The sequence below is a fragment of the Erinaceus europaeus genome, chromosome 13 (genome assembly GCF_950295315.1).
Source record: "Erinaceus europaeus chromosome 13, mEriEur2.1, whole genome shotgun sequence".
In the NCBI taxonomy this organism is placed as follows: Eukaryota; Metazoa; Chordata; class Mammalia; order Eulipotyphla; family Erinaceidae; genus Erinaceus; species Erinaceus europaeus.
The window spans coordinates 91,007,592-91,033,103 of record NC_080174.1 but is presented as its reverse complement, the minus strand read 5'-3'; the positions used below and the strand labels follow the sequence as shown (position 1 = coordinate 91,033,103).

Sequence of the window (25,512 nt, the reverse complement as noted above, 5' to 3'; positions counted from 1 at the left end):
TTTTCAACAATGTCCCTGAGGTTGTCAGCACTCTGTAAATGGGCTTGTCTGAAGCACTAACCAAAATTTTGTTAAGATGTCAATTCATGGGACTCATGATAAAAGTACATTAGAAATGACAATTTCTAAATTGATAGGGAAACCTGCAAGACTACAATTTTTGAATTTAATGAATTTGAATATATAGGTAAGATTCAATTAATCCTTAATACGCAATGGATTCTGTGGTCACTAGGACTTGAAAAGTAATGCTTGTTTCACTTATTTATTTTTACTGCTCAGCTCTGGTTTGTGGTGGTGTGAGGATTGAACCTGGGACTTTGGAGCCTCAGGCTCCAAAGCCATTATGCTAGTTAACCCCTATTAATTATTATTATTACTACCAAAGTACAGTTCAGTTCTTGCTTATGGTGGTGTGGGGACTGAACCTGGGATAGAGCCTCAGGCACAGGAGTCTCTTTGCATAACCATGATGCTATTTACCCCCACCCAGGAAATAATCTTTACATGTCACTCAGCCTAGACTTCCCTTTAGGATTAGACATGAAATTTTCAGAAAAATCATCTATAACCTTATTATATGTCTTTCCCAGTGAGGTCATTCCAGATTGTCTATTTTGATTGACTGGTTTTCATATGTATGCTATCATTCACGTGCAGCTCAGAGTTGGATAAACCCATCTATATTAATTTTTCAGTAACTTGACAGTGTTTTGCAAAATTATATTATTTCAGGACTACTCTCACCTTCACAGGGTTAGTATGAGACAACACACTCACCACCATTGTTCTTGCCACACACAAACACCATTGTTCTCACAAACATCAAGTGGCAGCTTGGTTATTATTATTTTTTTTTGTAAATGCATTTAATTTGGTCACCTCTATTCTACATCCATCAGGAACCATCTGGTGCTGTCTTCACTGTACTTACTTCACCTAGTGCTCTGGTTAGTGTTACTGAGAGTCTTGGGTAAGTAGGAAGGCTCACAGGCAGTTTACTAGAGGGGATCCCAAGCTTAGGCTGAAAGGGGAACTCAAGAGTCTGCTCTGCTCCACATGGATGTGGGTGAGGCAGTGAGTGCAGTTCACACTCCCCACTGAAGCAGCAGAATTTGTGGGTTGGAAGGATCTTAAAAGTAGTGAGCAGAAACTCAGTATGTAGACTCCCTAGTGTTGGGCACTGTTTCTCAATCTTTCCTATTGAATTCTTTTTTTTTTTTTACCAGAGCACAGCTCAGTTATGGTTTATGGTAGTGATCTGGATGGAACTAGGGACTTGACAGAGCCTCAGGCTTGAACTTCTGTTTGTTGTCTGTTTGTTTGTTGTTTGTTGTTGTGCTATCTACCCCCACCTTTGAAATGTGTCCCAACGCACAATCAGTCTTCAAGACAAGAGAATGTTCTATGGATAGTGCTGGGAGTTGACACACCTGTTTGAGTGCACATGTCAGAGCACACAAAGACCTGGGTTCAAGTCCCTGGTTCTCACATGCACAAGGAAAATTGCATAATACGTGAAACAGTATTGCAGAGAGAAATTTCCATGCACATTTGAAAAGAATATATATTTCTTTTTAAATTTTTATTATCTTTATTTAATGATTGGATATAGACTGTCAAATGAAGAGGGAGAGAAAGAGACAGAGACACACCTGAAGCACTGATTCACCACTTTTAGTAAAGGTTTCCCCTTGCAGGTGGGGACAGTGGATTGAACCAAGGTCCTTATGCATTGTGACACATGCACAGGTGTGACAGTGCCAGCACACAGTACCACATATATTTCTTTCTGAGTAAAAGATTCTATATATATCTTTTAAGTTGATCATATCTATGGCTTCATTTAAGGTTTGTTCTTTTTTTTTTTTTTTGTCAGATCTCTTATTTAAAAGTTAGGTAAAGTCACTGTAAAGACTGCACAGAAATATTTCATCCACATCTTTGACTCCAACTCTAAGAGAAATTGCTCATTTTTTATGTCTGCTGAGCTAAAGATTCCCACCCAGATCCAATGAAAATAATGTAGTAATTAGATCACTTCTTTGATCTGGAAATTGTCATTAGTAGCTATATGGTAGAGTGATGGAAACTGATTTGGATCACTAAGGAACAGATAGCTTATGTATGACATAAAAAAAGCACCACAAAGTTATGAATTTCATTACAGCTGGAAGAATAATTATCTCCTGGGTGGGGGCAGGTCTATAATACAAATTCTACAGATGTGAAAGTATAGGGAGAGTTAGCATTTAAGTGTAAGAACAATGACTGCAGGCACTGTATATTTTTTAGATGTTTTTATTAAATTACAAGTTTAAAATATATACTTTTTTTTCCCAGAGAAGTGCCCAGCTCTGGAAATTGATTTGCATAACCATTATGCTATCTCCCCCATCCTCTTTCCTTTTTTTTTAAATTGCCACCAGAGTTATTATTGTGACTTGGTACCAATAGCACATAATCATTGCACCTGGCAGTTTTTTTTTTTTTTTGGTTGTCCTCCTCCTGTGAGAACTATGGGGGTTTTCAGGTGGAGGACAACAAAATAGGTGCAGAGTGTGGTGATTTATAAATATGTGTGCATACGGAATTATACTCCCCAAATGTTATACTTTTGTGAAATAACATTAAAACATTCATAAAGAAAGTTAAATGTAACTACTCAGAGACAAGCTATTTGTAGACCTCATAAAATTATCTAAAAGGTGGGAATCAGATGGTAGCACAGTGGGCTTAGCTCACGTGGTGCAGAGCGCTAGGTTGGGCATAAAGATCCTGGATTGATCCCCCGGCTCCCCACCTGCGGAAGAGTCACTTCACGGGTGGTGAAGCAGGTCTGCGGGTGTCTGTCTTTCTCTCCCCATCTGTCTTTCCCTCCTCTCTCCATTTCTCTCTGTCCTATCCAACAATAATGACATCAACAACAATAATAACTACAACAATAAAAAACAAGAGCAACAAAAGGGAAAATAAATATAAAATATCTAAAAAGTGTAATACAACAGTGTAATGTGATTATGTCAATTATCAGAGATTGCCTGTTGTTAATGACTGCAAGTCAAAGATTCTCCTTTCATTGGGTGTCTGCATTATATTCACTTTGTCCCAGAATGATATGGACAACAGAAGTTGCTCAGCATCATTGTCTGTTTTAGGTTCATTATCTGTCATTGGATTGAATATTCTGCACCCAGAGCTTAGCAGTGAGCTGTCGCAATGACTATGTTGATATAAATATGCCCATAGTGAAGATAGCAAACAGCATGTAGGAGGGGGCTCTCGGGAAGTGAAATCACTTCCTTGGCCATAGACCCCAGTAGAACTTGCAACTTCTGTAACCAGGCAACCACTACACAGATATAGTATGTGGCATAAAATATGGCCTCCTGGGACAAGGTGGTGGCACACTTGGTTAAGTGCTCACATTACAGTGCACAAGGACCCAGGTTCAAGCCCCGGGTCCCCACCTACAGGGGAAAAGCTTCTTGAGTGGTGAAGCAGGGCTGCAGGTGTCTCTCAGTCTCTCTGCCTGTCTACCTCTCCTCCTCCTCTCAATTTTTCTGTCTCTATCCAGTAATAAATAAAAGAATTATAAAAATAGTTTGAAAAATATATTCTCCTGCAAAAATATATTATTTCGGGGCTACTCTCACCTTCACAGAATGTATGAGAGAATACACCCACCACCATTGTTCTTGCCACACACAAACATCATTGTTCTCACAAACTTCAAGTGGCAGCTTGCTTACATTTTTTTAATTTCTTTATTGGGAAATTAATGTTTTACATTCAACAATAAATAGAATACTTTGTTCATGCATAACATTCTCCAGTTTCCCATTTAACAATACAACCCCCACTATGTCATTTATCATCCTTCATGGACCTGTATTCTCCCCACCCACCCACCCCAGAGTCTTTTACTTTGATGCGATCTGCCAATGCTTGCTTACATTTTATGGTTAAGTGCATTTGATTTGGTCACCTCTACTCTACATCCAACAGGAACCATCTGGTGCTGTTTTCAGTGTACTTACTTCAGCTAGTGCTCCAGGTGGTGCAAATAAGTACAAATTCTACAGATGAGGAAGTATAAGGAGAATTAGTATATAAGTATAAGAACAATGACCATGAGCACTGTAATTTTTTAAAGATATTTTTATTAAATTGCATTGGTTTAAAACATACTTTTTTTCCCCAGAGAACTACTGAGCTCTGACTTGTGGTTGTGTGAGGGACTGAACCTGGAACTTTGAAGCCTCAGGTATGAGTATTAAAGTTTATTTGCATAACCATTATGCTATCTTCCCCACCCTCTTTCTATTTTTTTTTAATTGCCACCAGAATAATTGCCAGTGGTTGTACCTATCCACTAACCTGGCTGCTTTTTTTTTTTTTTTTTGGTTGTCTTCCTCCTATGAGAACTATGGGGATTATCAGGTGGAGGACAAGAAAATTGGTGCAGAATGTGGTGTTATATAAAGATATGTATGCATGTGAAATTATACCTTGAAATATATATATTTTTTAGATTTCATTTATTTATGAGAAAGCTAGGAGACAGAAAGAACCAGACATCCCTCTGGCACATGTACTGCCACATATCTAACTTGAGACCTCATTCTTGAGAGTCCAAAGCTTTAACACTGCGACACCTCCTGGACCACAGTATACCCCTGAAATCTTATACTTTTGGAAAATACCGTTAAATCACTAATAAAGAAAATAACAAGAAACTACACAGAGACTAGCTATTTGTGGACCTCATAAAATTACCTAAAAGGTATAATATAAGAGAGTAATGTGATTATGTCAATTTTCAGAGATTGCCTTTTGCTAATGACTGCAAGTCAAGAGTTCTCCTTTCATTGGGTGTCTGCATTATATTCACTTTGTCTCAGAAAGGTTTGGACAATAGAAGTTGCTCAGCATTGTCTGTCTTAGGTCCATTATCTATCATTGGATTGAATGTTCTGCACCCAGAACTCAGCAGGGAGCTGTCTCAATGACTATGTTGATATAAATATGCCCATAGTGAAGATAACAAACAGCATGTGGGGGACTCTCAAGTCGTGAAGTCATGGGAGTCTGGCGGTGGTGCAGCGGGTTAAACGTGGGCGGCGCAATCTGGGTCTTTGAGCATTTTAAGATAGAGGTTCACCCAGGTGTGCCACTATTATTAATCCTGGCAATAAGTGAACTAGGAGATAGCTCAACCCATAGAAATACTTTACAGTGAGTGAGGACCTAAAGTCAAGTTTCCTTACCACCACATGGGTATGTTATACAGAAAGAAGAAATGTTACAGGTGAATGTGTGGTTCTGTAATGTCTCTCCTGTTTTCTCAGCCTCCATATCTCTCTCAGCCTCTCTCTTCTATCTAAAAGTCAAATATACTTTGTCATCTCCCTCATGTGGTGCTACAAACTGAAGGCTGTGTTTACAGCAAGCGGTGCTCTCCTCACTCCAGTCCTGGCAGGCTGTAAATAACTCACTGCATTGTATAAGAAAGTGGATTTGGGGGACAACATCCTTTGCATGCAGAAGGCTTTTATGCTTGAGGCTCTAAGGTCCTAAATTCAACCCCTACCACCACCATAAACTAGAGTTGAGCATTATCCTGTATACCCCATATCTACACCCCATTAATAATAAAGAAAAAACTACTACTATAACATGGTCCTGGAGCTTGGTGGTGGTACAGTGGGCTAAGCCCACAAGGCACAAAGCACAAGGATTGGCCTAAGGATCCTAGTTAGAGCCCTCAGCTACCCACCTTCAGGGCATTTGTATCACAGGTGGGGAAGCAGGTCTGCAGGTGTCTGTCTTTCTTTCCCCCCTCTGTCTTCCCCTACTCTCTCGATTTCTCTCCAACTCAGTAACAACAACAGCAACAACTACAATAATAACAACAATGATGATGATAAACAGTAAGGGCAAGAAAAAGGGAAAAAAACATAAAAATAAAATAAAATGGTCCACAAACAGCAAAATAGCTCACTCAGATAGTTTGAACTCTTAGCACTGTAGTGTACAGTCTTCATTTGAGACAGAGCCCCATCACATGACAGGCAGTATCAGTGTTGGGGTATCTTTCTTTCTTATTATTCCTGAAAAATATAACATAAAGGAATAAAGTCCCAGTGATGAAAGCATAGAAAGAAAAAATAAATTAATTTATTCACTGGTGGATCTGCCAGAACCAAATTTGCTCTGCTTGATCCTGTTTATCCAGATTCCCAAGTGGAATTAATCCCTGCCCCTCTTAAGGGAGGGACATAAGACCCTGTCGTTGTCACAGACTTTCCACAATGGTTCCCTCTTCCCCATAGCATCTTTTTGTATTTATAAATTATATTTTACTGGAGGTTGGGTGGTAGTGCAGCAGGTTAAGCACATGCGGAGCAAAACACAAGGACCTGCGTAAGGATCCTGGTTTGGGTCCCTGGCTCCCCACCAGCAGGGGAGTCGCTTCACAGACAGTGAAGGTCTGCAGGTGTCTGTCTTTCTCTCCCCTTCTCTGTCTTCCCCTCCTCTCTCCATATCTCTGTCCTATCCAACAATAACGACAGCAATAATAACAATTATCAAGCAACAAGGGCAACAAAAGGGAATAAATAAAATTTTTTAAAATTCTATTTTACTTCCTATTATAGAGAGAAATTAGGAGGATGTAGGTAACTGGATAACAGTTCTTCTTCTTGTCCTCCTTTCTTCTGCCACCAGGGTTATTTCTTCAGCCTAGTGTGAGAAGTTTGAATCCACTCTTGAAAAAGTTTGAATCTGCTCCTGAAAGCCATTTTTTCTTTCTATCCCTCTATCCACCCTCACCCTCCATTCAAAAGATTTTTACTTTGGTGCCATACTCCAAACTCAGTCAGAGTCTGCTTTAAGGTTCTCTTTCTGTTCTTTCTCAACTTCTGCTTATGAGTGGGATCATCCCATATTTGTCTTTGTCTTTCTGACTTATCTCACTTAACATGATTCTCACATTTAATATAACAGAATTATGTTGTGAGGTAAAAATATTTAAGAGAAAAAAAAAGTGCTGGTCTCTCAACATGAAGTCCTGAGTTCAGTCCCTGAAGCTGCATCTGCTAGAGTGATGCTCTGGTTCTCCCTCTCTCCCATAAATAAATAAAGTTATTTATAATAGGTCAAGAGAAATAACTTGCTGGTTATGCCAAAGACTTTCATGCCTGAGGCTCAGAGCCACCAAGTTCAATTCCTGATACTACCATGAACCACAGCTGAATATTGCTCTGGTTTGAAACAAAAACAAAAATGAAGAAATAGAAAGGATGAACTTTTCTGTTACAAGTTTGACGGAAGTGGAGGGAACCATGCTAAGTGAAATCAGTCAGAAGGAGGAGTAGGAGGAGGATGTCAGACACAGAGCCATCTCAGTCACAGGTGGGCATAAGAAACATGGAGCAGGAGGGCAATGGTAGATAACAGTGGTTATGCAAAGAGATGCTAATGTGTGAGGCCCCAAAGCCAGGTTAAATTCCCCACACCACCATAAAGAAATAGTGAGGTGCTAGGTGGGGGTGCAAACAAAAACTGCACAAGTTACCTAGTGAGAGGCCACAGGTTCAAGCCTTCAGCCCCCACCTGCATAGGGAAACTTCAGGAGTGGTGGAGCAGGCTGCAGGTATGTCTCTTTCTCCTTTTATTTTATGTCTATAATAGAGAAATTTTTAAAAGAGGATTGGTCAGTAGTGCAGCAGGTTCAGCAGACATGGTGGGAAGTGCTAGGACTGGCCCAAAGATCATGGTTTGAACTTCGTGTACCCACCTGCAGGGGGGTTGCTTTACAGGTGGTGAAGCAGGTCTGCAGGTGTCTATCCTTCTTTCTCTTCCTTCTCTCCATTTCTCTCTGTCCTATCCAACAATGAGAGCAATGGCAACAATGGTAATAATGACAAAATGACAACCTGAACAAAAGGGGTGGGAATAAAATTGAAAAAAGAACAATTAAGGAAACACATGAGGTGAGATTTTAATTAGCTGTGGTCTATCATAGGTGATCCAGGGACTCAAAGGAGCAAGTAGGAGGGGTCAGAAAGCTGTGAGGACTCAGCGTGGCTGGAGGCTGCTGACACCAACCTTCGACTCTGGAGCCACAGAAATGAGAATCTCTCTGCAGAACCATTATGCTGTTTACCCTCTGCACACAACAGTTATGTACATCAATACTTCCTTGATTAATTGATTTTTTGTTTTGACATTCACTCATTTACTCATTTGTTTTTTTTATTAGCGTTTTAATCATGATCAAGGCTAGTGATTCCCACCACCAGAATTCCCTCCACTGGAAGCTTTGATATTCTTTATTCCTTTAGGAGTGTATTTTTAAAATCTAGTTTTTTAAATATTTTTCATATTTATTTTTATATTTACTTATTCTCTTTCTTTGCCCTTGTTTTATTGTTATTATTGATGCTGTCATTGTTGGATAGGACAGTGAGAAGTGGAGAAAGGGGGAGAGAAAGATAGACACCTGCAGACCTGCTTCACCTTTTGTGAAGTGACACCCTTGTAGTTGAGGAAGCAGGGGCTCAAACCAGGATCCTTAAACTGCTCCTTGCACTTTTTGCCACCGGGTGTTTGTATTTTTAATACAGGTTATCGTTGGGGCTTAGTGCCAGCGCTGTGAATGCACTGCTCCTGCTGGCTATGTTTTTTTTTTTCTATTTAATTTGATAGGACATAGAGAAATTGAGAGAGTAGAAGCAGATAGAGTGACCAGGTGGTGGCATGCCGAAGATCTAGGTTCAAGCCCCTACAGGGGGGAAAGCTTCATAAATGGTAAAGCAGGGCTGCAGGTATCTCTCTCTCCCTCTTTATCTCCTCTACCTTCAGTTTCTCCCTGTCTCTGTCCACTAATAAATATTTTAAAAGGGTATTTTTTAAAATGAGGAGAATGGCGCAAAGCGCAAGGACCGGCTTAAGGGTCCTGGTCGGAGCCTCCGGCTCCCCACCTGCAGGGGAGTTGCTTCACAGGCAGTGAAGTCTGTCTGCAGCTGTCTGTCTTTCTCTCCCCCTCTGTCTTCCATTCCTCTCTCCATTTCTCTAGTCTTATCCAACAATAATGACATCAATAACAACAATAATAACCACAGCAATGTTTGTTGGTATGCATGAGACCCTTTCTGTTTCATTTGGTTTAAATCCCCCCTGCTTAACACTATTCTATTTACATAACCACTTCATTCTATTTACATAACCACTGTTAACAAGTTCCACCCTCCCTCCAGGGCATTTGTGGTTCAGTGATAGGATTCTCGCCTGCTCTGCCCCCTCTTTGTCACACTCTGATTTTTACCAGTCACTTTTCTCTCCACCCTCTCTATGTCACATCCTGTTTCCACCCTACTTGGCAAGTATATATAAAGACAGCATTGTGAGTTTTACTTTACCTTGAGCTTAGCTTAGCTCGTCTTAGATTGTGCTGCGTCCTGCATGAATAAAGAGATACTGCCTACAGCTCAACCATGAGCCCCTGGTCGTCTGTTACCCGCCTGTGAAGCCAGCCCGGCGAAAACAACCTAACCCGTCGAAAACAACAAATGTTAAACAACAAAGGCAAAAAAAAAGGAAAAATAAATAAATTTTAAAAATGGGAGTCAGATGGCAACCCAGTGGGTTAAGTGCACATGGCTCAAAGTAGCAAAGACTGAAGTAAGGATCCCGTTCGAGCCCTTAGCTCCCCACATGCAGGGGAGTCACCTCACAAGTGGTGAAGCAGGTCTGCAGGTGTCTTTCCTCCTCAGTCTCTCCCTCCTATCTCCACTTCTCTCTGTCCTATCCAAAAATGAAGACAAACAACAATAATAACTACAACAATAAAACCACAAGGGCAACAAAAAGGGAATAAATAAATGAATATTTTTAAAAATTTAAAAAATGAGAGAGGGAGTCAGGTGGTAGCGCAGCATATTAAGCTGAGGTTCTACTTGTGTTTTTTCTTCTGATCTTGTTTTTCAACTTCTTCCTGAGAGATCATCCCATAGTCATCCGTTTCTGACTTATTTCACTTAACATGAATTTTTCTTTTTTTTTTTTTTCAGATAAAAATTTTTTTTATTTAAGAAAGGATTAATTAACAAAACCATAGGGTAGGAGGGGTACAACTCCACACAATTCCCACCACCCAATCTCCATATCCCACCCCCTCCCCCGATAGCTTTCCCATTCTCTATCCCTCTGGGAGCATGGACCCAGGGTCATTGAGGGTTGCAGAAGGTAGAAGGTCTGGCTTCTGTAATTGCTTCACCGCTGAACATGGGCGTTGACTGGTCGGTCCATACTCCCAGTCTGCCTCTCTCTTTCCCTAGTAGGATGGGTCTCTGGGGAAGCTGAGCTCCAGGACACATTGGTGGTTTCTTCAATCCAGGGAAGTCTGGCCGGCATCCTGATGACACCTGGAACCTGGTGACTGAAAAGAGAGTTAACATACAAAGCCAAACAAATTGTTGAGCAATCATGGACCCAAAGCTTGGAAAAGTGGAGAGGAAGTATTAGGGAGGTACTCACTGCAAACTCTAGTATACTTCTGCTTTCTTACTTTGGTGCCATACTCCAAACTCAGTCAATTTCTGCTTTGCGTTTCTACTTCTTTTTTTTTTTTTACATGCATAACATTCCCCCGATTCCCATTTAGCAATACAACCCCCACTATTTCATTCATCATTTTTCATGGACCTGTATTCTCCCCACCCACCCACCCACCCCAGAGTCTTTTAGTTTGGTGTAATACTCCAATTCCATTTCAGGTTCGACTTGTGTTTTCTTTTCTAATCTTGTTTTTCAACTTCGGCCTGAGAGTGACATCATCCCGTATTCATCCTTCTGTTTCTGACTTATTTCACTTAACATGAATTTTTCAAGGTCCATCTAAGATCGGCTGAAAATGGTGAAGTCACCATTTTTTATAGCTGTGTAGTATTCCATTGTGTATAGAGACCACAACTTGTTCAACCACTCATCTGTTGTTGGACACCTGGGTTTCTTCTAGGTTTTGGCTATTACAAATTCTGCTGCCAAGAAAATATGTATACACAAATATTTTTGGATGGTTGTGTTGGGTTCCTTAGGATATATCCCTAGGAGAGGAATTGCAGTGTCATAGGGTAGGTCCATTTCTAGCCTTTTGAGAGTTCTCCTACAGCTCAACAGCTCAGTTCTCCACAAAGGTTGGACCAATTGACATTCCCACCAGCAGTGCAGGAGGGTTCCTTTGATCCCACAACCTCACCAGCATTTGCTACTAATACCTTTTCTGATGTATGACATTCTCACAGGAGTGAAGTGATATCCCATTGTTTTCTTTATTTGCATTTCTGTGACAGTAAAAGACTAGGAACATTTTATCATGTGTTTCTGTCTTTTGGATCTCTTCCTTTGTGAATATTCTGTCCATGCCCTCTCCACATTTTTGGATGGGGTTATTTGTTTTCTTTTTGATTTTGGCAAGCTCTTAATTTTGGTTATTAACCTCTTTTTTTTTGTTGTTCCTTAGACTTAATGGGACCTGAGCATATAATCTTCATATCTGGTCTTTATTTTTTGTAAATAAAAAAATTACAGCCGATGAGATCATGAGATCGTGATTAGATGAATTCATTAATGGTTGCTTCAAGTTTTTCCTTATTAGCGCCAGAAAACTCACCCACCTTTTGTCCCTTTTTAAAGAACTGGAAGGTGGGCATACATTTGACATCACACTCTGAGGCAACGTTCTGACGGTCATCCACATCTATTTCAAGGAATACCACATCCAAATACTTTTCACAAAGGGAATGAAAGAAAACTTGATCATCTTCCCAGGTCCACGCCATGAGGCTGAGAAGTCTACTACCACCAGTTTATCTCCTGCAGAATCCAAGGATTCCTGAAAAGCAGACTTGCTCTCGATTTGCTTCACCATTGTGGCGGCGGGATACACACAGCAGGCAGAGGGCAGATGAGGTTATTAACCTTTTGTTTGATGTATGGCATGTAAAGATATTCTCCCATTCTGTGAGTGATCTCTTGGTTTGGATAGTGTTTTGGGGTTGTTTTTTTTTGCTGTGCTGAATCCTTTTGATTTAGTACTATAAGTTTATGCTTGCCTTAGACTTCTTTGTAATTGGATTCATTTCACTGAAGATATCTTTAAAATTTATGAGAAAAAAAGTGCTGCCAATATTTTCTTCTTTTTTTTTCTTTACTGAGGAATTAATGTTTTACATTCAACAGTAAATACAATAGTTTGTACATGCATAACATCCCCCAGTTTCCCATATAACAATACAACCCCCACTAGGTCCTCTATCATCCTTCATGGATCTGTATTCTCCCCACCCACCCCAGTCTTTTACTTTGGTGTGATATGCCAATTCCATTTCAGGTTCTACTTGTGTTTTCTTTTCTGATCTTGTTTTTCAACTTCTGCCTGAGAGTAAGATCATCCATATTCATCCTTGTTTCTGACTTATTTCACCGAACATGATTTTTTCAAGGTCCATCCAAGATCGGCTGAAAACGGTGAAGTCACCTTTTTTTTTTTTTTACAGCAGAGTAGCATTCCATTGTGTATATATACTACATTGTTAACTTTCATGGAGTTTCACTCCAGTGTGAATTCTTTCATGTCTCTGAAGATGACTGAAACAACTGATGTTTTACAACACTGTTTACATTCATGGGGTTTCTCTCCACTATGAGTTCTTTCATGTTGCCGAAGATTACTTGATTGCCTGAATGTTTCACTACATAGTTTACATTTATAGGGTTTCTCTGCACTGTGAGTTCGTTCATGTTTCCGAAGATTACGGGAACAACTGAATGTTTTACTACACTGTTGACATTCATAGGGTTTCTCTCCACTGTGAATTCTTTCATGTGTCCGAAGATTACTGGAATCTCTGAATGGTTTACTACATAATTTACATTCATAGGGTTTCTCTCCACTGTGAATTCGTTCATGTCTCTGAAGACTACTGGAATGACTGAATGTTTTACTACATATTTTACATTCATAGGGTTTCTCTCCACTGTGAATTCTTTTATGTGTCTGAAGATGATTGGAATGACTGAATGTTTTACTACACTGTTTACATTCATAGGGTTTCACTCCACTGTGAGTTCTTTCATGTCTCCGAAGACTACTGGAACGACTGAATGTTTTACTACATAGTTTACATACATAGGGTTTCTCTCCACTGTGAATTCTTTCATGTAGCTGAAGAGTAGTAGATTGCCTGAATGTTCTACTACATAGATTACATTCATAAGGTTTCTCTCCACTGTGAATTCTTTCATGTGTCCTAAGACTACTGGAATGACCAAATGTTTTACTGCATACTTTACATTCATAGGGTTTCTCTCCACTGTGTGTTCGTTCATGTCTCCGAAAACTACGAAAACAACTGAATGTTTTACTACACTGTTGACATTCATAGGGTTTCTCTCCACTGTGAGTTCTTTCATGTTGGTTAAGATGATTAGAATAAGCAAATAATTTGTTGTATACTTCACATTCTTGAGATTTTCTACCATTCTGACTTTCTTTGCCCTCAGAGATTTTCACAGTTGTATTCCTGTAAAATCATGAAGAATTAATAACATTTTAATGAACAAAATTGAAATTGAGTCTATTTTCAAAATGCAGGACACTATTTTACTTAATAAGCCACAAAAACAGACATTAACAATATATTTGACTAAAAACATATACTGAAAAATACAAATATTCAAAATTGTGAAAAGATCTCAAGTTAAAAATAAAGTTAAAAAATTGGTAAAAAGGATGGGCAGTGGCACAACTGGCTGAGAACACATGCTACAATGTTCAAAGTCCTGGGTTTGAGACCCTCGTCCCCACCTGCAGGAGGAAAGCTTTGCAAGTAGTGAAGTAGGGATGCTGGAGTCTCTCTGCCTTTCTTCCTCCCTATCTCCCCCTTCCTCTTGATTTCTGGCTGTCTCTATCCAATAAATAAATAAATAAATAAATAAGATAAAAATTGGTGAAATCAACAAGGGGAACAAAAAGGAAAATAAATAAGTAAATAAATGTTTAAAAAATTGGTGAAATCTAAATACTTTCATATCAATATATTATGGCAAAACTAATGATATCTTTATAGGTATTTGTATGTATTAATTGAATTACTATTTGTTAATAGCAATTTTTAGGTTTGTATTAAAATTTTTATTGAAAAGATTGATCTTTTCTCTTAGTATCATGAAAATACAGATAAGTCATACATTGAAGATATTCTTATTGTTTCCAAGTGAACTATTTTATAAATACTAAGCATCTTTGCGCCTTTGTTAAATTTCAGTTGACTTGTTAGATGTGAGAAAGATTTTCCTATGAAGTGGATAAAAGACAGATAATGTAGAGCATCATTATGGTACATTTGTTGCCAGTGACTCAAATGAAAACTTTAGTCATGTAGATGACATACTTCTTCTTTGAGTCACTTGTCCAACTATTCTATAACCTATTCATGAAGTATTTTTGATAAGCTTATTTTAAAAATTCATCTATTTGTCATAGTGATTATAAATTTCATTTTCTTAATAAATTGTATTAAAAGGGGTACCATGCAATTATTAAATCAGAGCACACAATGAAGAACCTATGAGTCTACTTATACAGGGAAACCATGCAGGCGCCAGATCTCAGTAAATTACACAGAGACAACATTTTGAAAGCACAGTAGCTTTTTAGGTGGTGCATGACATTTCATTGTAAATGTATCTCTCACCTTTGTTTACTCCCAGGCAAGTTATGCTGCTCTTTGGAGGAATGTTCTTGTATCTTTTCTAAAATTACAAAATATAAAAGTATTAGAAATTCTACAAAAAGGTTGACTTTTTGATCCATCGTGACTCATGGTCAAACCTTGCTCACTGAACAGTGTCTCCATTTCTACATTGCTGAACAAAAAGTGATTTGTCTTCTAGTTGAAAAATTAAGGCAATTATAGTTACCTATTGAAAGAAAGTTTCTGAAGTTTTCACACATCACATCTCTGTAGAGTTTCTTCTCTGAAGGATTTAATAGTGCCCACTCTTCTTGAGTGAATATTACAGTTACATCTTCATAGGTCACTGAGCCCTAAAATATGTGCAATGTGATCATGTGAGAAAATGCAAGTGACAGCAGATTATCTATTCAGTCTCTATTTTATGAAGCCTGTGAATGATTGTTTCATCTGCAAACATGTCTTTGGTGACTTGAGCATCAAATACCTCTTAATCATGGTCTATAAGTTGGTACATTGATTAGAATATTGGACATTCTTAAAAACAGGGCCCTGAGTACAATCCCTGGCATCTCATGTGACAGAGAGATATTCTCACTATTCCCTCTCTATAGTTCTGTAATTAGTTAATGATAAAACCTTAGGACTGTGTGGGAATACAACGTTGACATATAAAAGGACTTAGATTCGTGGTCCAGGAGGTGGCACAGTGATCAAGCTTTAGACTGTCAAGCATGAGATCCTGAGTTTATTCCCTGGTAGCACATGTGTCAGAGTGATGTCTGGTTCTTTCTCTCTCCTCCTGTGTTTCTCATAAATAAATAAAATCTTGAGAAAAAATAGGACCTAGATTCAATATCATTGTTCTCACATGCACTGCGTGGGGGGGGAAGTCTTCACAAGTGGTGGGGCAGTTTTGACATTTCATTCCCTATTTATAGGGAGAGTTTATATAGGTAAAGAGAATTTGATAGGGAGAGTGGAGTAGAAATTAACTAGAATTGAACCTATAGTCCTGGGAGAATTAGAACTCAACATCTGGTGTGTCTTCTTACTTTCTTCAGTTCTTTTTATTAAAAGAACATTAAGACTTATAAGAACATTAAGAATTTTAAACATTAATTTCATTTATTAAATATGAAAAACAATTTCATATGACACACACAGAGACAGAGCTATCTCTACTTCATTTTCTACCTCAATTCTCTTCACCTATATAAAACTCAAAAATATAAGTAAGAAAGAAAATGGCCACTGGGTGTAATGAATTTATAATGAATCCACATTGATTAAAAAAAAACATAAGCTAAAAAAAAAATCACATGATGATCATGATAAGTTTGTTAGAAATGAAACATCTCTAGCCACACATAGCTCTTCATAAAATTAACATCATTATGGAAGCATGGAAATTATACTATTTAGAGTGATCCATACCACACTAGGCTTCTTTGTGTAGAGTCAGTGTCCAAAAACAAAGTTAAAAATGCAAGAATGTTATACAAATAAAATAAGTATTACCAGGTGCATGGCAGTGGTGCACCTGGTTAAGTGTACATATCACCATGAAACAGGACCTAGGCTTGAGGCCTGCTTCCCTCCTGAGTGGGGGATACTTCATGAGCAGTGAAACAGGCTTGTAGGTGTCTCCTACCAAATAAAATGGAAAGAAAAAATGGCTTTCTGGAGCAGTGGATTGAAACATCTCACATAACCATTATGCTATGTATCCCTGCATAACCATCAGGGGAGGGGAAGGGATGTGGAGTTCTGGTAGTGGAAAATGTATGAAATTGTACCCTTCTAATCCTATGGTCTTGTCAACTTTCCATTTTATAAATAAAAATTACATAATAAAAAAAGAGTAAGTGAAAAAACCAAAGGTGGGGGAGGTAATATAAGTATTCTGCCTGAGGCTCTCAGGTTCCAGGTTCTATTTCTGACCCACCATAAGCCAGGGATGAGCAGTACCCTGGCAGAAAAAGAAAGAGACGAGATACATAAAGTAATATGATGGGCAAAACAGAAAGAGTAAATTAAACATGTGTCAATTGAAGAACAACTTATTCAAGAGGAAAAAGGAACAGATTCTGATGTGGGGCAAGTCACTTACCCAAGAAACTGCCATCTCTTCCTCTTTTCCTGAATTCTTTCAAATGGAAGATCAATCACAGAAATAGCTGGAGACTGTTTTAAATCTAGCAGCACAGCACCTTCACTGGACAGTATGGCCCCTAGATGGAAGATACTGCAATGAATAAAAGTCACAATACCCTAGATGTTCAATGTAAATCAAGAAATTATGGAAACATTTAGTGAGTTATCCTGCCTATTAGGACCATTACAAAGCCCACAAATTCTATTGACATCTCTTTCCAACTCTTTTTCTTCAACAAAAGCATTCACAAAAACCTAGTAAGATGGGAGTTGGGTGGTGGTTTAGCAAGTTAAGCTCATATGGTGTGCTTAATCTCATCTAAATACTGCTCAGAGATCTATATTAAAACAGTGACATGGGAAGGGGTTGAGGTGGATGGAGCCAAGATGGCATCTTGAAGACTACACCTGGCATGAGCTCTGCAAGGAGGCTGCTTTAAACTTGGGAATTTCAGGTGAGGGTAGGATTTCCAGGCCAGTGGCAGAGAAAGAATGTAGGAGAGCTATAAGGAACCAAGGGAGAGTTCTGTAAGAGTTCTGCCACCCTTAGGCAGGCAGAGGCTGAAAAGAACAAAGGAAAAATGGAATTGGCCCACAGACTGTGAGTTTGACACTTTTCCACTGCACCCCAAGACCAACCCCACACCAGAGGAATAACAGAACCAGCTACAGGCAAGAGATTACTAAAGATAACTTCTTTTTTTTAATTAATTTTATTTTTGAGAGAGATACAGAGATAGAGAGAGACAGAGAGAGAAAAACCAGAGCACTGCTCAGCTCAGGCGGATGATGGTGGGGGGATTGAACCTGGGCCTTAGGAGCCTCAGGAATGAGAGTCTGTTTGCATAACCATTACGCTGTCTGCCCCACCCACTAAAGATAATTTTTTTATCACAATACCAACCTCAGCAGGAGCCATCTAGAGGAGGGGGTTCTTTTCCCAAGCAAATGTTTTCTTCTTTTCTTTTCTTTACTTTTTTTTTTTTTGACACAGGCTAGAGCTCAATCATTTACCTGGAAACAGAAACACTTAGAATCACCAAAACAATATTGATGAAAGGAAACAAAAACGGTGGCATTACACTCCCAGATCTCACACTATATTATAAGGCCATCATAATGAAACCAGACTGGTACAGGTATAAAAAATAGGTACACAGACCAGTGGAAAAGAATTGAAAGCCCAGAAACAAACCCCCAAACCTATAGATACCTAATTTTTTATAAGGGTGCTCAAAGTATTACATGGAAGAAGGAGGCTCTCTTCAATAAATGGTGCTGGGAAAACTGGGTTGAAACATGCAGAAGAATGAAATTGAACCACCTTATCTCACCAGAAACAAAAATCAACTCCAAATGGATCAAGGACCTGGATGTTAGACCAGAAACTATCAAATACTTAGAGGAAAACATTGGTGGAACACTTTCCCACCTAAACCTCAAGGACATCTTTGTTGATACAAATTCAATTGCAAAGAAGACTAAAACAAAAACAAATCAATGGGACCACATGGAACTGAAGAGCTTCCATATAGCAAAAGAAACCATCACCCAAACAAAGAGACCCCTCAAAGACTCAGAGAAGATCTTCATATGCCATACATCAGACAAGAGGCTAGTAACAAAAATATATGAACTATTTAAAGAGGTCACCAGACTTAGCAACAAAAAACAAATGATCCATCTAAAAATGGGCAGAGGATCTAAAAAGAATATTCACTACAGAAGAGATCCAAATGGCCAACAGACATATGAAAAATTGCTCTACATTATTGCTTGTTAGAGAAATGCAAATAAAGACAACAATGAGAGATACCACATTGCTGGGCTATCCTGAGGGTGCTTCTTCCTGGAAACTTGCTCGTGCTCTCTGGGTTGGAGAGATCTCAACCTGAGCCAATTTAGACTGCTGCTCAGGAAAGGGATCAGGAACTCGTGTCTCAGGAGAGACTCCTGGAGCAGGAACACAATGCACTGTTGCCTTTATTGATCTGCCTTTTTATATCTCCTGAGGTGGAAGTGGCAGGGTGGAAAAAAGGAAGTGACTAGGAGAGGGGACAGAGTGGAAAAAGACCGTGAATCAGTGGGGATTAAACCAATGCCCAGCAGAAAGGGCGGGTCTCAGACAAAACAATGATTATGTAAATAGACCACAGTGTTAAGCAATGCAGGGGGCCTGGCGTAATAACCAACACCACATCACCCCCATGAGAAAGTCAGACATCAAAAATGACAGCAGTAACAAATGGTGGAGAGGTTGTAGGGACAACAAAGGATCCCTCTTGTACTGCTGGTGAGAATGTAAACTGGTCCAACCCTGCTGGGAATACCTGGTCCAATACCTGCTGGGGAATTATACAGATGCAGTCACATCTGCCAGGCTGTCCCCTCAGGTTCTGCCATTTCCCAAAAGAGTTAATAAGGTATTGTCAAGTGCCTTTCCCAGGCTGTCCCCTCAGGCTCTGCCACTTCCCAGGAGAATTAGTATGGTATTCTCAAGTGCCTTTTTCAACCAATCATGTCTCGACACGTCACTCTTGGTTGTTGCCCTATAAATCCCTCCTACTTCCACCCCCCCTCTCATCAGGTTTTTTACCTCAGTGACAGAAGGGTGGTACACGTAGCGGGGGACGGCCATTTTGGCTAGCTCCACGTGGCCCGAACCACTGCGCTCTACCCAACCCTGAGGTGCCCACAAGAATAAAAGATTGTGTACCCTCTCCGCTTGGAATCTCTCTCCTCCGCATTCCACCACCACAAAGCGACAGATACCCATCCCATCAAAGTTTCACCAAACATCTTAAAGGGAATAGAACAAAAATTACAATCATTTATCTGGAACTAGAAAACACCTAGAATCACCAAAACAATCTTGAGGAAAGGAAACACTCCCAGATCTCAAGCTAAATTATAAGGCCATTATAATGAAAACACACTGGTACAGGAACAAAAATAGATACACAGACCAATGTAAAAGAATTGAAATCCCAAGTTGAAAAACAAGATCAGAAAAGAAAGCACAAGTAGAACCTGAAATGGATTTGGCGTATTGCACCAAAGTAAAAGACTCTGGGGTGGATGGGTGGGGAGAATACAGGTCCATGAAGGATGATAAATGACATAGTGGGGGTTGTATTGTTAAATGGGAAACTGGGAAATATTATGTATGTACAAACTATTGTATTTACTGTTGAATGTAAAACATTAATTCCCCAATAAAGAAATAAATTAAAAAAAAAAAAAAAGAATTGAAATCCCAGAAACAAACCCCCAAACCTATGAACAACTGATTTTTGATAAGGGGACTCAAAGTATTACATGGAGGAATGAGGCTCTCTTTAATATTGGTTCTAGTTCTTTTTCCAACTCTGACAGCATCTCCCCAGATAGTCAATACCTTTAGCCTACCTGCCTGTTAGCTGACAAGCTCTGGAAAAAACTCGCAATGTCATGGACCCATTGGAGTATACTTAAAATAGATTTTTAGCATTTTCAAAAATGAAACATATGTGCTCAGCCTGGCTCTGGCACAGTGATTTATACAAAAGATGTTCCCACCAAAGGTATGCTGGTCTCAAGTACAATCCCCAGCATCATAACTGAGAATGGAGCAGTGCTCTGGTAAAAAAAGCAAAAACAAAGAAGGTTTAGGTTATTCACACATTAAGCATGGGACTTAAACAAGTTAGAGAGACATGAAACTTGGTAGGTATAAAGTTAGGGCCTACAGAGTCTGACTACTGTTCGACTTTCAATCTCCACTTACAATATCTGACTGCATTAATGATGGAGGACACAAGACCTCTCTGTTGGCATATGGTAACAGGGGACCAAGTTGATGAGCTCCTGTCTGATCTTTGGTTAAACATCTGTAAAGACGGGGTCTAGCAAATGCATGTCCACCGTGCCTACATAGATCTCCAGGAAGGATGGAGAAGAGGCCTGTGATGGCTATGGGCCACTTGGACAGATAGGGGCACTTCAGTGACCCCATTCCCAGGCCTCCGGGATGTCTTGGTGAGTGATGACAGAATCATCAGGTTTTTGTTTTTTTAATATTTATTTATTTCCTTATGATACCCTTGTTATTGTTATAGTTATTGTTGTTAATGTCATTGTGGTTGGGTGGGACAGAGAGAAATGGAGGACATGAAGACAAAGGGGGGAGAGAAAAATAGACACCTGCAGACCTGCTTCACCACTTGTGAAGAGACTCCCCTGCAGGTGGGGAGCTGGGGGCTAGAACCGAGATCCTTAACAGTCCTTGCGCTTTGCGCTTAACCCACTGCACTACTGCCCAACTTCCAATCATCAGGTTATTAACAGTCCAGCAACATGAGTTTGGACATTCCTTCCATGATTTCTCTTGGACCTCCACATTTAAGAGGCTGGGGTGTGGAGCATTACAAGGCAGCCTAACCTAGAAGGGTCTAACTTCCTTGAGACACTGGTTCACCTTGCAGATACTTTGTCTATCTTAGCAGACTTCCTGGAATGTGGTGACAAATGACCTGATTCAGACAACATGTGCAGCATCTGAAAGCCTCTGTCACCTATAAACTCCAATATGTCAGGAGAACATATTTTTCTAACTATGTTTTAAATTCTTCTCTTTATTTATTTATTATTGGATAGAGACAGAAAAATTTAGAGGGGAAGGATAGATAGAACAGGAGAGAGACAGAGAGACACTTGCAGCCCTGCTTCACCACTCATGAAGCTTTTACCCTGCAGGTGGGTACCAGGGGCTTGAACCTGGGTCCTTATGCACTACAATGTGAGCACTTAACCAGGTGCACCACCACCTGGCCCCAGCAGAACATATTTTATGCCACATACTATATCTGTGTAGTGGTTGCCAGGTTACTGGTGTTGCAGGTTCTACTGGGGACTATGGCCAAGGAATCTATTTCATTTCCTGAGAGACCCCTACATGCTAACTGCTTGCTATCTTCACTGTGGGCACATTTATATCAACATAGTCATCGAGACAGCTCCCTGCTAAGTTCTGGGTGCAAAACATTCAATCCAATGATAGATAATGGATCTAAAACAGACAATGACACTGAGCAATTTCTGTTGTCCAAATCTGTCTGAGACAAAGTGAGTATAATGCAGACACCCAATGAAAGGAGAACCTTTGACTTACAGTCATTAACAAAAGGCAACCTCTGATAATTGGCATAATCACATTCCTCTCTTGTATTATATCTTTTAGATAATTTTATGAGGTCCACAAATAGCTTGTCTCTGTGTAGATTCATCTTAGTTTCTTTATTAGTGATTTAATGGCATTTCCCAAAAGTTTAAGATTTCGGGGGTATATTGTGGTCCGGGAGGTGGCGCAGTGTTAAAGTTTTGGACTCTCAAACATGAGGTCCCAAGTTTGATCCCTGGCAGCACATGTGCCAGAGGGCTATCTGGTACTTTCCCTCTCCTATCTCCCTCATAAATAAATAAAAATCTTAAAAAAAAAAAAAAAAAGAAAGAAAGAAAGAAAGAAAGAAAGGAAGAAAAAGATTTCGGGGCTATAATTTCACATGCATATATATGTTTATAAATCACCACACTCTGCACCAGTTTTCTTGTCCTCCACCTGATAACCCCCATAGTTCTCACAGGAGGATCACAACCAAGAAAAAAGAAAAAAAAGGTTTCCAGGTAAAGTGGATAGGTACTATGGGTGGCAATTACTCTGGTGGCAATAAAAAAAAAAAAAAAAGAGGGTGGGAGAGATAGTATAATGGTTATGCAAATAAACTCCCATACCTGAGGCTTCAAAGTTCCAGGTTCTGTCCCTCACACCATCACAAACCAGAGCTCAGCACTTCTCTGGAAAAGAAAAAGAAAAGAAAAAAAGGCATATGTTTTAAACCAATGCAATTTAATAAAAATATCTAAAATTACAGTGTCTGCAGTCATTGTTCTTACACGTAAATGTTAACTCTCCTTATACTTCCTCATCTGTAGAATTTGTACTTATTTGCACTACCTGGCGCACTAGGCGAAGTACAGTGAAGACAGCACCGGATGGTTCCTGTTGGATGTAGAGGTGACCACATCAAATGCACTTACAAAAAAATGTAACCAAGCTGCAACTTGAAGTTTGTGAGAACAATGGTGTTTGTGTGTGGCAAGAACAATGGTGGTGGGTGTTTTGTCTCATACAAACCCTGTGAAGGTGAGAGTAGAACTGAAATAATATAATTTTGCAAAACACTGTCAAATTACTGGCAAACTATTATAGATGAGGCTGTATTATGATGCCTTTTAGGGAAAAACTCTGCAAGGACATTAGCAACTACTTCCTCACCCCTGTAGCAAGCCTGAAGGAAGGTCAGGTATGCGCAGATTCCTGCATTGTGTCATAGCATCTTTCTTTAGGTAATTTTTTAATTTACATCAACAAGAGAGAGAGACACCCAGAGACAGAGACCAGAGCACTTCTCACCTCTGGCTTATGGTGGTGCTGGAGATTGAACCTGGGATTTTGGACCCTCAGGCACATGAGACTTTTTGCATAGCCAAACCCGTATCTTTTTTCACCCAATAGTTATTGCCATAAAAAGCAGTTGGGGCAGGGGTGGCTGGGTGGCAGTGCAGCAAGTTAAGAGCACGTGGCACAAAGTGCAAGGACACATGCAAGGATTCCTGTATCATTCCTCAGCTCCCCACCTGCAGGGGGTCTCTTCACAGGCAGTGAAGCAGGTCTGCAGGTGTCTTGTCTATCTTTATCTTCCCCTCCATCTTCCCTCCCTCTCTCGAATTCTCTCTGTCCTATCCAACAACAGCTAGGACAACAATAGTAAGACAGCAGGAACCTCACATCTTTACTATAGAGGCCCTACTTCCCCCAGTCCTGGAACCCTTGGATAGGGCTCACTTTCCTGTATGCATCTCCCAATCCAAACCAAATAATATTGCATCCGCCGATCACAACCTAACCAAAGCAACGATTGCCACCTCAATATGCTTCACCTCAGACTGTATCCAGAGACTTCACGTGTGGAATGACAACCCTTCAACTTCATTACTCAGGTGAGACCTTTCCTTTTATAGTACACTCTAATTTCATCTCAGGTAGTTCACTTTCTAACAAAGTCCCATAATCTAGATATACACCAGTTTCTGTGAGAGAGAGCTTATGTGCACACGTATCCATAAACTACTGCAAAATATATACCTGAAAGCAGAAGTATACTAGAGTTTGCAGTGAGTACCTCCCTAACACTTCCTCTCCACTATTCCAAGCTTGGGATCCATGATTGCTCAACAATTTGTTTGGCCTCATATGTTAACTCTCTTTTCAATCACCAGGTTCCAGATGCCACCTGGATGCTGGCTAGGCTTCCCTGGATTGAAGACCCCACCAATGTGTCCTGGAGCTCAGCTTCCCCAGAGACACACCTTACTAGGGAAAGAGAGAGGCAGACTGGGAGTATGGACCGACCAGTCAACGCCCATGTTCAGCGGGGAAGCAATTACAGAAGCCAGACCTTCTACCTTCTGCAACCCTCAACGACCCTGGGTCCATGCTCCCAGAGGACTAGAGAATGGGAAAGCTACCATGGGAGGGGGGGGGGGGGTATGGGGATTGGGTGGTGGGAATTGTGTGGAGTTGTACCCCTTCTACCTTATGTTTTTGTTCACTAATTCTTTCTTAAATAAAAAATTTAAAAAAAAACAATAGTAACTATAACAAGGGCAAGAAAAATGGGAAAAATGGCCTTCAGTAGCAGTGGATTCATAGTGCAGGCACCTAGCCCCAGCAATAACACTGGAGGCAAAAAAAAAAAAAAAAAAAGCAGTTAAGCACAGAGGGTGGATAGCATAATGACCATGCAAAGAGACTCTTAATGCCTGAGGCTCCAAAGTCCTAGGTTCAATCACCCCTACCACCATCACCCAGAGCCCATGATATTCTGACAAAAAAGAAATTAAATGAATAAAAGTTTGCACAGCAGGAGACGATGGCTGAAGTTAATCCCCTTTGGAATTCCACTTCAACATTCCCTGAATCCACAGTGCAAGATAGAAGACCAGACAATTCAATACCCCCCTCTCTCTTTGTCTTGGGAGTATTTATGTCTGAATCGTGTATTTGCCTGTTTCTCTCTCTGATTTGTCTCATTCAGTGCTTGCCTACCTGAAACACGACTGATTCTCTGGTGGTTTCTCATGTAGAAATCAGCTTGTAACCACACCAGCAGAACTTTATGGTGGGACCTCTGTCTTCTTCCTCTTGTTCCCCCACTACAACCTGAACGCGGGACTCCGCAGCTTCAGCCTGGCAGAGAAAAGTTTTGAAACATGAATGGTGCTTCCCACTCCCTGCCCAAGGAGCACACTGAATCCGGGACCCTTGCGATGGACCAGGAGGCTGAGGTCCAGGGGGCTGCAGCCTAGGTGCAGTGTGCATGTGGCGGAATGACTGGGGGAGGAGCACCCTGGACACATGGCTGCTTCCCACAGCAGAGCAGCAGCTCTCAGGCACAGCTCTCCCCATCTTGGTCCAGGTGAACTACACTCACCACTGGCTGTGCAGGCTCAGGGCTCCCTGAACACTCCAAGTCCAAATCACAGGAAAGCAGGG

At 40.2% G+C, this 25,512-nt stretch overlaps 1 protein-coding gene and 1 pseudogene across 4 annotated transcripts in view; both read right to left on the bottom strand.

Moving 5' to 3' along the window:
- LOC107523550 (zinc finger protein 709-like) overlaps nucleotides 1-25,512 on the bottom strand; it is a 596,771-nt gene that overhangs the window by 46,200 nt on the left and 525,059 nt on the right. Inside the window, exon 1 of one of the 4 annotated variants that reach the window (XM_060206431.1) lies at nucleotides 14,989-15,171. The exons of the other annotated variants lie outside the window; for them this stretch is intronic. Coding sequence (XP_060062414.1) covers nucleotides 14,989-15,022 — 34 coding nt within the window. The 5' untranslated portion in view covers nucleotides 15,023-15,171. Of the gene's footprint in view, nucleotides 1-14,988; nucleotides 15,172-25,512 lie in introns of those variants that run through there. 4 annotated transcript variants of the gene reach the window in all.
- Nucleotides 11,549-11,987, bottom strand: LOC103127676 (thioredoxin-like; annotated as a pseudogene).